This window comes from Hippopotamus amphibius, chromosome 4, assembly GCF_030028045.1.
Source record: "Hippopotamus amphibius kiboko isolate mHipAmp2 chromosome 4, mHipAmp2.hap2, whole genome shotgun sequence".
In the NCBI taxonomy this organism is placed as follows: domain Eukaryota; kingdom Metazoa; phylum Chordata; class Mammalia; order Artiodactyla; family Hippopotamidae; genus Hippopotamus; species Hippopotamus amphibius.
Window position 1 is genome coordinate 20,230,481 of NC_080189.1, and position 14,838 is coordinate 20,245,318.

Sequence of the window (14,838 nt, forward strand, 5' to 3'; positions counted from 1 at the left end):
ACAAAGAGCCACACCAATATTCCACATGTGAACCTCACTAACCAACTGAACAGGGATATGTAAATCAGTTAACTAGTGCTGAAATCAGGCATTAATGTGCAAACAAAAAGGGACTTATTTGAGCTAAGTGGGCATAAATATGCAAATGAACTGGCTGCAGTTCAGCAGATGTCATCGCAATTCTAGGAATGAACGTCCTATATTATGACTATTACAATATTCATGTAGCAGTCATATAGACTATCATGTATTACTTTAATATGGGTTTTTCGAGTTTCAAACTGTGGGGAAGCCAAAAGTAACTTGATGTACATTTTCATCTACACCACAATTACAAGCTGGAAAGCCAATGTGAGCACACAGAGCTCTGCCACCTCCACCTAGAAGCAAGCTGCCATTTGCAGCCTAAGCTGAACAAGGGGCTGTGGAATTAGGTTGGGCTGGTCCTTCCTGATCCAGATGCTGCCAATACCTCCGGTCGCATCTACCACGCACAGTCTGATATTGATAGCGCTACCATAGTTGTGTTCAAAACAGTTATTTTTCCTATAGGATGTTTAACAATACAGTGGCAAGGCTATACTTCTTGGACACTGCTCAGAAAATCCAGTATGTGATTATATTTAGCTTTTGAGCTAGTATAATCATCTTTTCTATTCCTATCATCACCATTGGTTCCCACTAATTCTTCATCTCTTAATTGTCCCCATGTGTAATGGCCAAAGCCATTCACAACAGCTTTGGTGTCCTTTCTGTCATCTCTGGTTCCTGAAAGTAACAAATTATAATTAGTAGAGGTCTGTAAACTGGAACTGATTTCCTTAAATAACAGAAAAAGTTACAACCAATTCATGTTATGAAACAAGAAAAGCCTATCCTCTCACACGTGCATGCATTTATCTTTCCATGCCCACTGCCTGAAATGCCCACCCCCCTTCTTTCTTTACCTGGAAAGCTTCCTTTCATCCCCTATAAGCAGCTCAAACCTTAAATACTTATGAATGCCTCCCTGCCTTTCCCAGAACTTGACACACATCTCAGTTACATGTATATACGACTCCATCATAGCACATATCACAGGGTGCGATCACGTGCTTGTATGCTGAATGAATTAGAACATAAGTAGGGAAAAAAAACAACATAAGTAGGGCTGCAAGTAATACTAGTGATTTAAACGAGACGGTTTCTTTCTCTCTCATAGAGACGTCTGGGAAGGAATGGTGGCTCTGGTCATCAGAGTGTGACACTCCACGGTACTAGAAACCCAAGCTGCCTTTATCCCAATGCCCTACCATCCCGACAGTGTGGCCTCACCAGCGTGGTCTAGGATGACTCCCCACCACACTTCATTCATCCTGTGTGTGTGAACAGCTTCTACCAGATACACGCACCGCACTGGGAGAGGAGAGCCTGCTCCTTCCCTTTAAATGTAAGACCTGAAGTTAGGCACATCCCTTTCACTCACATTCTACTGGTTAGAATTACGTGTCCATGGCTGGCTGCAGGGAAAGCTTAGAAATGTTTATATTTTGGGGTGGCCATGTGTCTGGCTAAAAATCAGGGGCTCTGTTAATATAGAACAAGTGCTAGGAGACAAGCGCCAGTCTCTAGGACCCATTCATGCACCCTTTCTGTTCTTCTGACTTTCAAAGGCAAAACTCAAAACCTGGTTCTGTTCATTGTTGTATCCTAAAGGCCAAGTAAAGTGTCCAGTACGAATACACATGATAAATCTGTACTGATTCAATAAATAACCAGAATCCCTAGAAAAAAACAGCAAAGAAAAGTAGAATAGCTGCTGACCTTCCTTAATGCGAGGTTCTGACACCCAGATGGAGGATGAGAGAGAGGAAGGCGTGGGTCAGTGGGGAGAGAGCCCTCCTGATTCTCAAGTTGTCTTCTCATCAACTCCTTAAGGTTCAACACTAATTTACAGCTTTGGGAGGGACACAGAGAACTACTTCAGCTACCACAGAAAACTCCTAATTTTGTTTAGATTGCTAAACGGAGCATTACACTACATATGTGGTTTTGTCTCTAAAGACTTAGAAGACTTTTTTTAAATTAATTCTATTTATACTTTTTATGAAATGTATTTTATATATATACATGAGTGTCTATGACATTTGTATGGTTTTAAAAATAATAAAACAAGAGATAGCATTTCCATCATGAGCTTAAGAAACACAACACTACTATTCAAACCCCATGTGCTCCTCTCTTTGATTATATCTTCCTCTATCCTCTCCAGAGGTGATCCCTTTCCTGAGTTTTATGTTTATGTCCCTACCTTACCTTCCTCACATTTTCATCACATAAGGAAGTATGCCTAAAGAAGATACTATTCAGTTCCGACTGCTTCCGATCTTCAAATAGATGGATGTAGACTATATATATTCCTAAGTGATTGCTTTGGAGACTCAAACAAGCTAATGTATAGCAGAGTTCATTCATGTTCACTGCTATATAGTAGTACTGCACCATGGGGAATCATGGCTACACAACTTATAATTCCTTTTTCCTGTCTGTGGCATTTGAGTTGTTTCCAGTTTTCTGTTATTCAAACAATGCTGCTATGAGCATACTCGTTCACAGGTTTCGCCTTTCACATCTGAGTTCTCAACCCATCAAAAATTTATTTTCCTAAATGATATGAGGCTCAAATCTAACAACTGATTTTCTCTTTATGGAAAATCAATTGTCTTAACACCCATTATTGATGAGTCTGTCCTAGCCCTACAAATCTGTGATGCCATCTCTCTCCCAATATCAAGTTTTCCTTTATGTAAGAGTCTGCTTCTAGGAGTCCTGAGTTTTGTAATGGTGCCTTGGTGCCCCACAGAGGAAGGGGAAAGGAGCAGATGGAGTTGGGGTCTAAGCAGGTGGGGCTCGGAGCCCCCCACCCCACTTAGTCAAACCACCTCCACTTTAATCTGTTTTCTATATTGCACTATGAAATAAGACTTAAACAGAAGACAGGTTCTATGACTGAAAAATGAGTTTAAAAGCACTAGATGGGTTCTAAAGCACATTCTACCATTAAAATCTACTCTTTCATTTTCTAGACATCACACTACGTGCATGTTTACATCAACTTCTTCTGAATTTGATAATAGGTCACTTCAGATAATCTCTAACTATAAGCGTTCCTGAAGGACCCAACCTTCATTTCGAAAATGTAAAATTACTTTATAAATTGTGTCCCATTGGGACAATGATAAACTTGTTATGCAGCATTTTCACTAGTTTCTAATAATCACTTTCCTCACTACATCCCATAAATGTTTGTGGTCTTCTCTATCTTCTCAAAGAGCCCAGGTCAGAATTAGTTGCATCATATAAACTACTAGGGTTGCCAAAATATGATTTCTTATGGTCCTAAAGGAAGTCTAAGAAAATAAGGAATAATAGCAAAGCTATTATCTTCACATTATTAAAAAGTTAATGTGAACGAAATGATGAAAAATAAGAGAGAAGCTAACTCAAAATTCTCTGTTACATCATGTTAGAAGTTTTTGGTGTTGTTTTTTCATTCTTTGGTTTTAAGGAAAAAAAACTCTTAATTGAAGTATAATATAGATAGACATGCATATGTATCACTTTTAAAACTCAAATAATTATCTCACTTAGCAGCATCCTATCTGTATGAATGAATGAATAAATGGGTAGAACAAAAGTTTTTTAAAAATAAGATTGTGTGGGGCTTCCCTGGTGGTGCAGTGGATAAGAATCCACCTGCCAATGCAGGGGACACGGGTTCGATCCCTGGTCCAGGAAGATCCCACATGCCATAGAGCAACTAAGCCTGTGTGCCACAACTACTGAGTCTGCATGCCACAACTACTGAAGCTCACGCACCTAGAGCCCGTGCTCCACAACAAGAGAAGCCCCTGCTCCCCACAACTAGAGAAAGCCAGCGCACAGCAATGAAGTCCCCCCCCAAAAAAATAAATAAGATTTTATGTCATCAACTAGTTCTGTGTGATGACCAAGGGTCATTTTTCAAGAGTGAGGCTCTTAGGGTTTACTAAATAAGGTTTTGTGAAGGCCACTCTGCACTCTCAAGATTCATTTTCTCAGGACGTTCCACATGGTTCAGCTCCCAGCGGTTTGTCCACTGGGTACAAAAGGTGTTGAATAAACTAGACTTACTCAGAAAATAAATCCATTTTATATATATTAAATCCACAAAAGAAGAACATTTTTAAATAAAATAAATATCTACATGGCATAGATTAAGGCTAAGAGCTGGTACACTCAATAACAATCGTGGCATAAGAACACTTTTATTTCCTATATGATTTGAAATAATGCATTTGTCTGTTCATGACCTGAGGAAAGTATATTTATTTCTTACTACTTCTTAGGAACAGATAAAGAAATTAGCACTTATAAAAATGTTATTATAATTTCATTATAAGACAAATCTTCCATATAAGTAAGTTAAGTTCTCTTTTTTAAAAAGCAAGAATATAAATACACAAAAGGAGGGGGAATCCATTTTCATACACTACTTTAGAACCTAAAACAGAAGAGATAACTGTAAGATTGAGGTTATTTTGAAGTAATTATATGCAATTTTAACCAAAAAAAAAACCCTTTTCCCCATGTCACCTACACACTGTTACTCAGTTATTAAAGTCATTAAGCAAAATTTTTAAGACTACAAAGAATTTTCTAATCAAATTTCAGGATATAAAGCATTACAAGCACTTCGTATATTTAAGGGTATGGAACAAAAGGATGGTATGAGTGTAAAACTGCTGTACCTCACTTCAGCCAAAATGTCCCTGAAAACGTGTGCATCAGTGAAATCTTGCTTTAATGCTCCATTATAGAACAGCTTGCTACTTAGGAGACTCATATAATAAATCCTTCTGTAAAAAGGATAATCAGCTCATGCTTGATCTATTTCAAATATTGCCTTACTTCAAGGCAAGGCACCTCCAAGCAGATTAATTACATACGATATTATTAAGTATTCACAACCCCAGTTACCAACAACCCATTAGAGAGAAAAACTCAGAAAATTCAGGTCAAGTCAGTGTAAGAGCCCAGTTTTCCCTGATGCCAGTACTTCCATATTTACTATGTAAAGCAAATCCTCTTAGAGAAGTCAATTCTCAAGTGGTCAGAGCTTTACAGACTATTTCAATGTCAGGGCCATAGAAATGCCACTCATTAAAATAACGGGCATAAAAATGGCACTCTTAAAGGTAATATGATTGAGTACACACAGAAGTACTAAGTAGCCTCAGGACAGAGAAGAAACTGTAATCAAAACTGAATACACATTTCTACTTGGATCACTTGACAATTAACGTACCCTACCTATTCATGAGTTTGATCATCTTTAAAAATGAGCAAAGACAAATCACAGAACTCCAAGTTTGTTTATTAAAGCTCCCACTAGGGTTTCTCAAATAAGTAGGCTTGTACCTACAAGCCTTCATCACATATTTTCTAAGTGCCTAATTCAAGCCAAGTATGGTCCTAGGCACTGGAACGCACTAGTGAGTAAGGCTTGCGTTCTGTGTAGGAAATTAACAAGTTGACAAAATGGGCACTTTTTTTTTAGTATTATGAGGAAAATAAAAATCATGCTGAGGTTAAGAATGATAGGATGCGGGGAGGGGAGACAGGATGCTGGAAGAGATCAGGAAACAATAATGAGATCTGGGCAAGAGACGAGATCTGCAAGTCATCTGCACCTAGGCCCCAAGCGAAGCGTGGTTTTAGATGAGATCACCTGGGGAGAGTCTACACAGGGAGCACAGGACAGATTCCAGGACCAATCTGTGAGACACTCCAAGGAGCCTTGAGAAGGCTCAGAAAGAATACGAGAAAGAGAAAAGGAAAACAGTTGCTGAAAGACCAAGTGAGATGAATAGAGAAAAGCAAACACTGCATCTGCCAAGATGGAGGCCACCGGTGACCTTGAGGTGAGGCAACCCAGAGAAGCAGCGAGAGTGGAGGGGAGGAGAAAATGAGAGATAAAGAGGGAGGCGCAGCTCTCCTCATCCTACAATGACATTTTTTAAAGCACCATTTTAATTTCAACCAATTATAGCTATTCTAATTTTTCCAGAGTTTTAACATCTAATTTTACAGTCACAATATCCCCCTAAAAGAGTCAGAACTGATAATAGCTCTATTTTTCAAATGAGAAAATTGAGGCACAGGGGACTGATTAACCAAAGAGCTTATTTTGGTCAAAATACTTACTTTGGGCTGCAGTAAGTATTCCGACTTTTTTTTTAACCCTCATGAGATAATGTGTTCATCAGTTACCTTATTCTCCCAAGAATCACATATTAAAATTCAGATGCTATATTCAAGCTAAATGTTCATTAAAACGAGTATCTTTCTAACCTACCACATGGTTGTCTAAGCAGTTCAATGATGCAGTGGAGAGCCGCAGAACAACAGGATGTCTATCATTAACGAAGACACACACACAAGTTCGATTTCCACCTGTTACCCTGCTCACTTGGAAACAGCACCGCCACCTCCTCAGCCCAATTGCCAAAAGCACACTATATAATGAACCATCTGTACCCTGACAGAGCCAACTGAGATGGGTTGAAGATACCAAAGAAATCTCATTTTTTCATTCTTTTTTACCCCCTTGTGTATTGTTAGGTTGAGTAACATTTTTAATTGCATGATGCATTGGAAATGTTGGCAGGAACTTAACTTTTGTCAGATTTGCGCCTTTTAATGTTACTTTGATGGTCTGTCTTTGCCGCTCTCCTACAACAGAAGGAACAGCTGACCTCATGAACCAAACCACTGGGAAGCGAAGCCTGCAGCTATGCGGCATGAAGAGACAAAAATCTCCTGCCAGTCTCTTATAATGTGACTGAACTATTCAACTACGCCTTTTCAGGATAAGCTGAAATGCAGATCTCATTGTGGTCCTTGGACCAGTCAGATTAATAGAATAACTGAAAAAGAATGACCGGTTTTAATGGAAGATAGATGTGATTCGTCCCCACTCTTCTTCTTCCTGCTGAAATATTAAAAACATTCATCAGAGAAATTTTGGCTTCTGAATGAAACACCACCAAACTTGCACAAAAACTGGTCGGTTGATATACTCTCTCACCAAGCATGTGATGTGTCGGCTCAGCTCAATTATTTGTTAATGATTATTATGAGCATGATATGTTTGCTAGCTACTTTCTCCCCTGTAACCAGAGACAAATGCTCCTATTTTGCTGAACACTGGTAAGTACAATAGACTGTTGCTTGCAAGTTCCATATTTCAACTAACTTTTTGATGGATGAGAAAGTTCCTAGTTAGATTACGATGATTATTCAATTAACCATCCTCACAGAATGAAAGTCCTCTGTAACTCAGTTGGATTTTTCAATGTTTTCCAAATATATACAGCAATGTTGTCCTAGGCCAGACAGCTCAAGGGCAGCATTTCTATTTAATAAAGCTGTGTATAACTGCAAAGAACAAAAATGTATCTATGCATAGGCGCTACTTTGGCTTAAACTTAAAAGCTGATGGAAACCTAGGAAGCTGATAATGGCTGTCAGTGGCCCCATCTCCTTTGGGGCCCTTCCTAACCTCTTACGGACAAGCTGTCCATCCTGCTTTATCCTTCTGTCAGTGAGTCAATCAGTATTCACTCAACATCTACTATACCAGGCACTTTACTAAGCACAGGAAATAAAACAGAATTTCCCTCATGGAGCTTACAGTTCTGTGGCAGACTCCAACAAGTGAGCAAAGCCACAATAGAGTGTGGAAAATGAGATAATAAAGAGAACACCACTAAAGATGTGAGCACACAGCAGGGGCCACGAGCCTAGAGAGAAAGAGATAAAGAAAGAGGGAGAGAGAGAGTGTGTGTGTGGTTTTTCTGTTTTGTTTTGGTTTTTTGCAGGGTGGTGGCGGAGGTGGGCGGGGTGGGGGGGTGTGGTGGACATTAGAGAGAGGCAGGACCAGCAGGGAGGGCTCGCCAGAGTGAAAAACTGAAGTTGCAAAGCTGAGTAGGGTTTAGCCCAGTGAGGAGACCAACACAATCTATATGAAAACTCTGAAGTGACAGAACTAGTAATAACAACATTTGAGGAGGAGGAAGACATAACATCTATCACATGTCAGGTACTCTTCTCAACACTGTTCTTAGCTTAACTCACCTAACTTTCACACCAATCACACCAACTTCGGGGTAGGCACTGCTTAGAGATACGCCCACTTAGAGATAAGAAAATAGAGGCACAGAGCTTCTGAAGCTAGGAAACGAGGAGCTAGATTTTAAATATAGGCAGTATGGGCCCAGAACCCTCTACTCTTCATTGATTGGCTATACTGTCTCTTAAGAGATCATGGACCATGGGTGGGGGGTGGTGGAATGGGGCAGAGAAAATCCTTCGGCATGGCTAGAGCAGAGTTCAGAATGCTCACTAATAAGAAAGAAGAATCTTATATCTGTCCTTTATCCTTGTTCATTAATGATGCCTGAATATGAGTGAATGACAAGTTGCATTGCTGTCCCATTAGTTACGTGGTCTACCTTTGCACCTCTAAGTGTGAAGTGAAAAGCTTTACTGTGGTGTGGGCTGTTGCGAGTTGGGATGTTGTGTGTACGTGGGGACAGGGGTACCCTCTGTACTTTCCACTCAGTTTTTCTGTGAACCTAAAACCGCTCTAAAAAATTCAATTTATTAATTAGTAAAAATGAAATGATCAGGATTCAAGCTAAAAAAGAAGGAAGGCTGTTTGTCCTCACTAAAGGAACTTCATATACTAGAAGCCAGGTAAAGAGAAATTATGGAGGTAAATTTAGACTACTCCTTAGGCCAATTCTGAATTTGTAAATAGGACACTGTGATGGAAGGTGGGAATATGGAAGATCTCTCTAAACCTAGATAATTTTCTACAGCCCCTAAGCATCAGTTCAAGTATGATCAGTCCTACAAGTATGTGTGTTCCAAAACTACCATTTCCTTCCAAGTCTTGCAGTCCACCCTACATGGCTGGGACGTAGCCACCTGCAGAAGCCCGGGTCACCCTCCTCCTTCTCTCCTTGTCTGACCACACAGTGGCTCACTCCTTCATTTGTTTCAAATCTAACTACTCTCTGTACTCCTCCACTTCAAGACTCCAAGACACACACTTCATGTTTCCTAGAACGTATAGCAACATTTTAATATTATTAAATAAAATGCTGGTAAGCTAATTTCCTTTTTCTTATATCCTCAAACATATTTCTAGGCTTTTAATTCTGGTAACTATGTCTGAGCTGTGGAATGATTACTGGGATATAACTACAAGAAGCACAACAGACTCTCTGGAAAAACTTACAGGTGTTTATTGATAGATTAATAATGAAGATGAAGGTAGAAATGACTAGGCAGCAGTCTTTAACTCCAGAAAGGCTGGCTGGTTGCTTCCTGGTATTTTGATGTAGAATTATGATGAGTCTTAAAAACTAATATTTAATTGTGTAGGCTAGTCACTGCAAAATATTCCAAGTGCCTGCAATGCATCGAAGACACTGAAAGTGTTTTTCTCCACCCCTCATGGAGAAAGCCCATAGTTCTAAAATAAAGGATCACTCCCCTCTCGAGTCCTCTAGCAATTTTATACACACTATCTACTTAGTTGTTACCACTGCCTGCCTGCTACTATCACTGATATTCATTCCTTACTTTCACAACTGGATCGTAAGGCTTTTATCTTTTGTTTTCTTGTATTCGAAACTTCCATCCCTTTCAGTGCTTGGATGTCTTGCACTTGGCAGGCCCCCACAAATCATTCTTAATTGATCACATTTCACCATGATTGGCATCCTTTGGTCACAGGAAAAAATTATTGGTGTGTTTTTCTTATTTAATTACATTTACTTATAATTTATTTTAAGTATTTTCTTCTTCAGATTCCAACTCTTTAGCAACCACATATGAGCATCAAATATCCTGTGGATGAAAGTTATGTTGATCAGAACGTATTGTTTAAAGGCATTCTTCTTCCCTTTAAACAATGACAGAGGCTGCATCTACCCTTTTCCAAATCTCAAGTACTCCTGCCATATTCCAGAAGGTACTGAAAACAATAATTAAAATAAGAGTGATGGGACTTCCTTGGAGGTCCAGTGGGTAAGATTCTGTGCTCCCAAGGCAGGGGGCTGGGTTCAATCCCTGGTTGGGAAACTAGATCCTGCATGCATACTGCAACTAAGACTTCGTATACTGCAACTAAGAGTTCACATGCCACAACTAATGAGTCCACATGCCACAATGAAGATCCCACGTGTCGCAACTAAGACCCAGCACAGCCAAAATATAAAATAAAATAAAATAAAATAAAATAAAATAAAATAAAATAAAATAAAATAAAATAAAATAAAATACGGGAATATGTATAAATACAGATGATTGAACTTGGTGTACCTCAAAAATAAATAAATAAATAAATAAATAAATAAATAAATAAATAAATAAATAAAAAATAAAATAAAATAACATAACAGTGGCAGCCACAGAAGACTGCCATTCCCATAGACTGTGACTGGAATCATGTCCGCCATCTTTAAGAAAGAAGAAACTGCCTTCATTTCTTTTTACCGTGAGTTCCCACTTGAACGGCAGTAGGTCTATAAATCCTGTGGCCACAGTAATAGTTTTCGCTGCTTGGCGGCAGACGCTGGGAAATGATAGAAGAAACAGATGACCAAGTCTTTAAATCTTTGCTATCTTGAGAGAATCCTGTGAATGCAGACCTCAACTTCACATGCTATAAATACTTCAGATTTGCCTCCAGGAAACTAATTTTTCCAGGGAGCATCAATTACCCACCTTGAAGTTCTCCACTCCGACTGTACAGCTCCCTTCTCTGTTCTCGCAAATAGGCGCTCATACTGATGGCATGAGAGGATGACTCGAACCTGCAAAGAAATGTAGCATAAACAAACGGTCAGGCAATAACCAGACAGATGGTGTCCAGTTATGTATATTCCAAAAGTATTCTACTCCAGCCCATGTGACGCTCCCTAGTGTTCCATGACCACGATGGTCTGGCTACTCCAGGCCAGGGCAGGCTGCCATAGACCTCGACTTGTGAATGATATTCCTGGCTAAATGCTCCTCCCCGACAGTGTTTGCATCATGAGCTCGTTCTCTATTTCAACGGATACGACTTGATCTGTCGCAACTTTCTTTTGCCTCCAGAACCCTTGCCAGGATTCCCACATACACAGCCACAGGAGTATCCTATAATGTCATTCTGACTTTGCTCCTATGCAGCTCAGACAACATCCGTGACTGCCAGCGGCCACCACAGAAATACTGGCTCCTTGGAGCAGACCCCTGGCCTTTCTAATCCCCCAGTGAGAGGGCTGGCACGATGGGCTGTCAGAAACGATATTAAAGAATTACATCAGAGAAACAAGGCACCGAGGGTCTCTCCTTAAGAGTCCTCAAAACCAACACACTTTCTAAATGGCTGCCAGGATTCTTACCTGCCACCTACCACAGAAAATACTGTCAAAAATATCAAGCTACAAAATGTTGTTCACACCTCCCCAGGAACTGTCTCCGAGGTTAGAAACCTGGCAGATGGGTTCGTGATATAAAATAGGTCTTTAAAAGCTAAAATAATGACAACAAAACAGAAAAAACAACTGCAACAAATCACAGTCTTGAGAGTAACTTGCAGGTAAGGAACAAGAACCAAAAAAAAAAAAAAACAAACCCCAGGTAAAATTATGACTGTATCAAGCCGTAAATTCTTTGATGTGCTAAGAAATTCCATTTCAAACCTAAGATTTTCAAAGTCAGGATAACAGGCTGACAGGAGAAACCCTTCTAAGAATTACAGCCACTAAGGGGTAAACAGCAACTCAATGAAAGAGCAACGGTGATAATGGGATAGGCTTCTGGCCACAAGGAAGGAGCACCATTATTTTCTTAATTATGCCTTCTTTAGCCGTTCTTTGACAAGGAAGATGAATACCAGGATGAGCGTCAGACCAAGGAAACCACTTGCGTTACTTGATCCCTTCTCTGCACCCTGCCAAGAACTAAGAGGGCACGAACAGCCAGAAGGAAGGCAAAGTGCGCAGTACTTCAAAAGTGCCACCTGCTCGTCAAGTGCTGATGAGAAGTCACTGACCTCCAAAAAGCACACTGACAGCTATTGATTAGAAACGGCAAGGGAAAAAAATAAACTCTTGAGCAAAGAATAGAGAGGCCCACAGTATACAATAAGAGAGAACTTAAACACACTTAATGAATCTTGGCTAGGGGCAATTAAAGAAAAGTAATAAGGTTCTTCACGGATGTGATAAAAACAGATGACAGCTTGCCAAAATCTGAATCCTTTATGACCTGATGCATTTTTACTACTCAGGAATCCTTTTTGTGTTTGCAACAAGTCACAGATGGATATAATTTTACAGTAAAAGAGGCACGAGGGATTAGCCAATCTTATCTCTTCATTTATAGTCAAAGGCACTGAGGCCACTAAGACAGGAGAACTGCCCTGACTCACGCAGCTCATTAATGGTGGAACCAAGACAAGAAAGGGGCAAATTTCTAAGAATGGCCTAATTCTGTGTGGGTGGTGAGTTTTTATTACTGTGCAACAATAATAAATGTGTAATGATTATTTAAGTTCATTTATTCATTTCCAATAACTTATGTTTTCCAATACCGCAGTTTCAGTATTGGCTAAATGTCTGAAAATGTTTATGTGGTCCGAGGTTTGAAAGTTAGGGGTTAGGGTTGAGAGAATGAAATCTAAACACCCTGAAACCTGCTTTCTGCAATACATGTAGACGGAGAGTGGTCAGTTGAGCTTGGAGAGGGATGGGTAGGACCACAAGGGACAGAGGGAAGAAGGGAGGGGAGGGGGGAAGAAAAGGCCTAAGCAGGCCTCGGGCAGTATTTGAGGCAGTCATAGTTGCCTCCATCAGTCACCTCTGCTCCACCGTCTTCCTGCCTGCTGGCACAGCCCCGGTTCTATCTGGGCATCTGAGTCCTTGCTCCCTCTTCACCAGCAGGGTGCTCAGGAGAAGGGGCTCCCTCTCCAGCTGGAGACCTGTCCCTGAAATGAACCCTGACTGGTTTAAGACAATCACCACGGTCTGCTTCCCCTTGCCAGTGACTGGTTTAGGAACGGGCCTCCCACCCAGTTCTAGTTTTCTTGAGGAACATTTGCAGAGGGGCTTCGTCACTGGCAGAAAAGATTAACAAATGGATAATTAATCATTAATAAAAACAGATTTGAAGTGATATAGCCATTTCGGAAGACAGTTTGGCAGTGTCTCACAAAGTTAAACACAGTCCTACCATATGATCCAGGAATCCTGCTCCTGGGTATTTATCCAAATGAGTCAAATACTGACACTGACAAAAAAAAAAAACCTGCACATGAATGTTTATCACTGCTTTATTCATAATTGCCAGAAGCTGGAAGCAACTAAGACATCTTTCAATAGTTGAATGGGAAAACAAAGTGGTACATCCACACTAGTATTATTTACCAATACAAAGGATGTCACAAAAAGCCACAGAAAAACATGGATGAAGCTTAAATACATATTGCTCAGTGAAAGAAGTCAGTCTGAAAAGGCTAGGTACTGTATGATTCTAACTTTGAGACATTCTGGAAAGGGAAAACTATAGAGATAGTAAAAAAGATCAGTCATTTCCAGGGGCTCAGGAGGTAAGGCAAAGAAGGAAGAATGAATACCTGGAAAACAGGATGTTTAGGGCAGTAAAACTATTCTGTAACATATGAAAATGGTGGATATATGACATTATGCATTTCTCCAAACCCACAGAACTATACAAAGAGTGAACCCTAATGTAAACAATGGACTTTAATAATGATGTGTCAATATTGGTTCATCAATTGCAACTAATATGCCACACTAATGCAAGATGTTAATGACAGGAGAAAGTGTGGGGTAAAGGGACATAATGGAAATCTCTGTACTGTCAGCTCAATTTTTCTGTAAACCTAAAATGGATAAAAAATAAAGCCTAATAATTAAAAACAAAAAGACCCTCAGGATGAATCACACACTATTTCATTGGCACCACCACTTTTATTGGAGTGGGGCTGAATGCAGAGAAACGGAAAGGGCTGAGGTCCTTGATGATACTGTACTGGTGAATTAAGGAATCCTCTATATTCACGCTTATGTGTGAGATAACTTTCTTACGGGTTAATCTATTCATTTGGGGTTGTATGTTACTTGCAGACTAAAGCTTTTTAACTGATACTGCATCCAACCTCTGAATAAAACTGTTTAAAAAAGAGAGAACAAATTCAATAAACAGAATGGATTTCATTCCAGTGTGGGCACTGTAAATCTCCTCTCCTCTAGACCACAAGATAAATGAACTGTTGAAACTTTCCTTAATGATTAAGAACTCTATGAATCCCTGATAGAAACAAATCTCAAAAGTGCATCAATAGAAGATACTGGACTTTCAACTATCTAAAAAAGAAAGAACTCAAAATACTGGGATGAGGGATTTTCCTGGCAATCCAGTGGTTAAGACTTCGCCTTCCAATGCAGAGGGTGTGGGCTCAATTCCTGTTTGGGGACCTAAGATCCCACATGCCTCGCAGCCAAAAAAACAAAACATAAAACAGAAGCAGTATTGTAACAAATTCAATACAAACTTTTATAAAATGGTCTACATCCAAAAAAAAAAAAAAAATACTGGGATGATACTTCTGTAGTCACTTTACATGCTTAGATTCAAAGATATGACTTTTTTAAAATTTATTTATTTATTCATTTATTGGCTGCATTGGGTCTTTGTTGCTGCACAAAGGCTTTCTCTAGTTGCGGAGAGCAGGGG

At 39.7% G+C, this 14,838-nt stretch overlaps 1 protein-coding gene across 4 annotated transcripts in view; it reads right to left on the reverse strand.

Moving 5' to 3' along the window:
• EXOC4 (exocyst complex component 4) overlaps positions 1–14,838 on the reverse strand; it is a 752,882-nt gene that overhangs the window by 529,898 nt on the left and 208,146 nt on the right. For all 4 annotated transcript variants that reach the window (XR_009053126.1, XM_057730962.1, XM_057730963.1 and 1 more), the window contains exon 9: positions 10,819–10,907. Coding sequence is in view for 3 of the 4 variants with exons in the window: in XM_057730962.1 (XP_057586945.1) it covers positions 10,819–10,907 (89 nt within the window). In the remaining variant the exon portion in view is untranslated. The remainder of the gene's footprint in view (positions 1–10,818; positions 10,908–14,838) is intronic.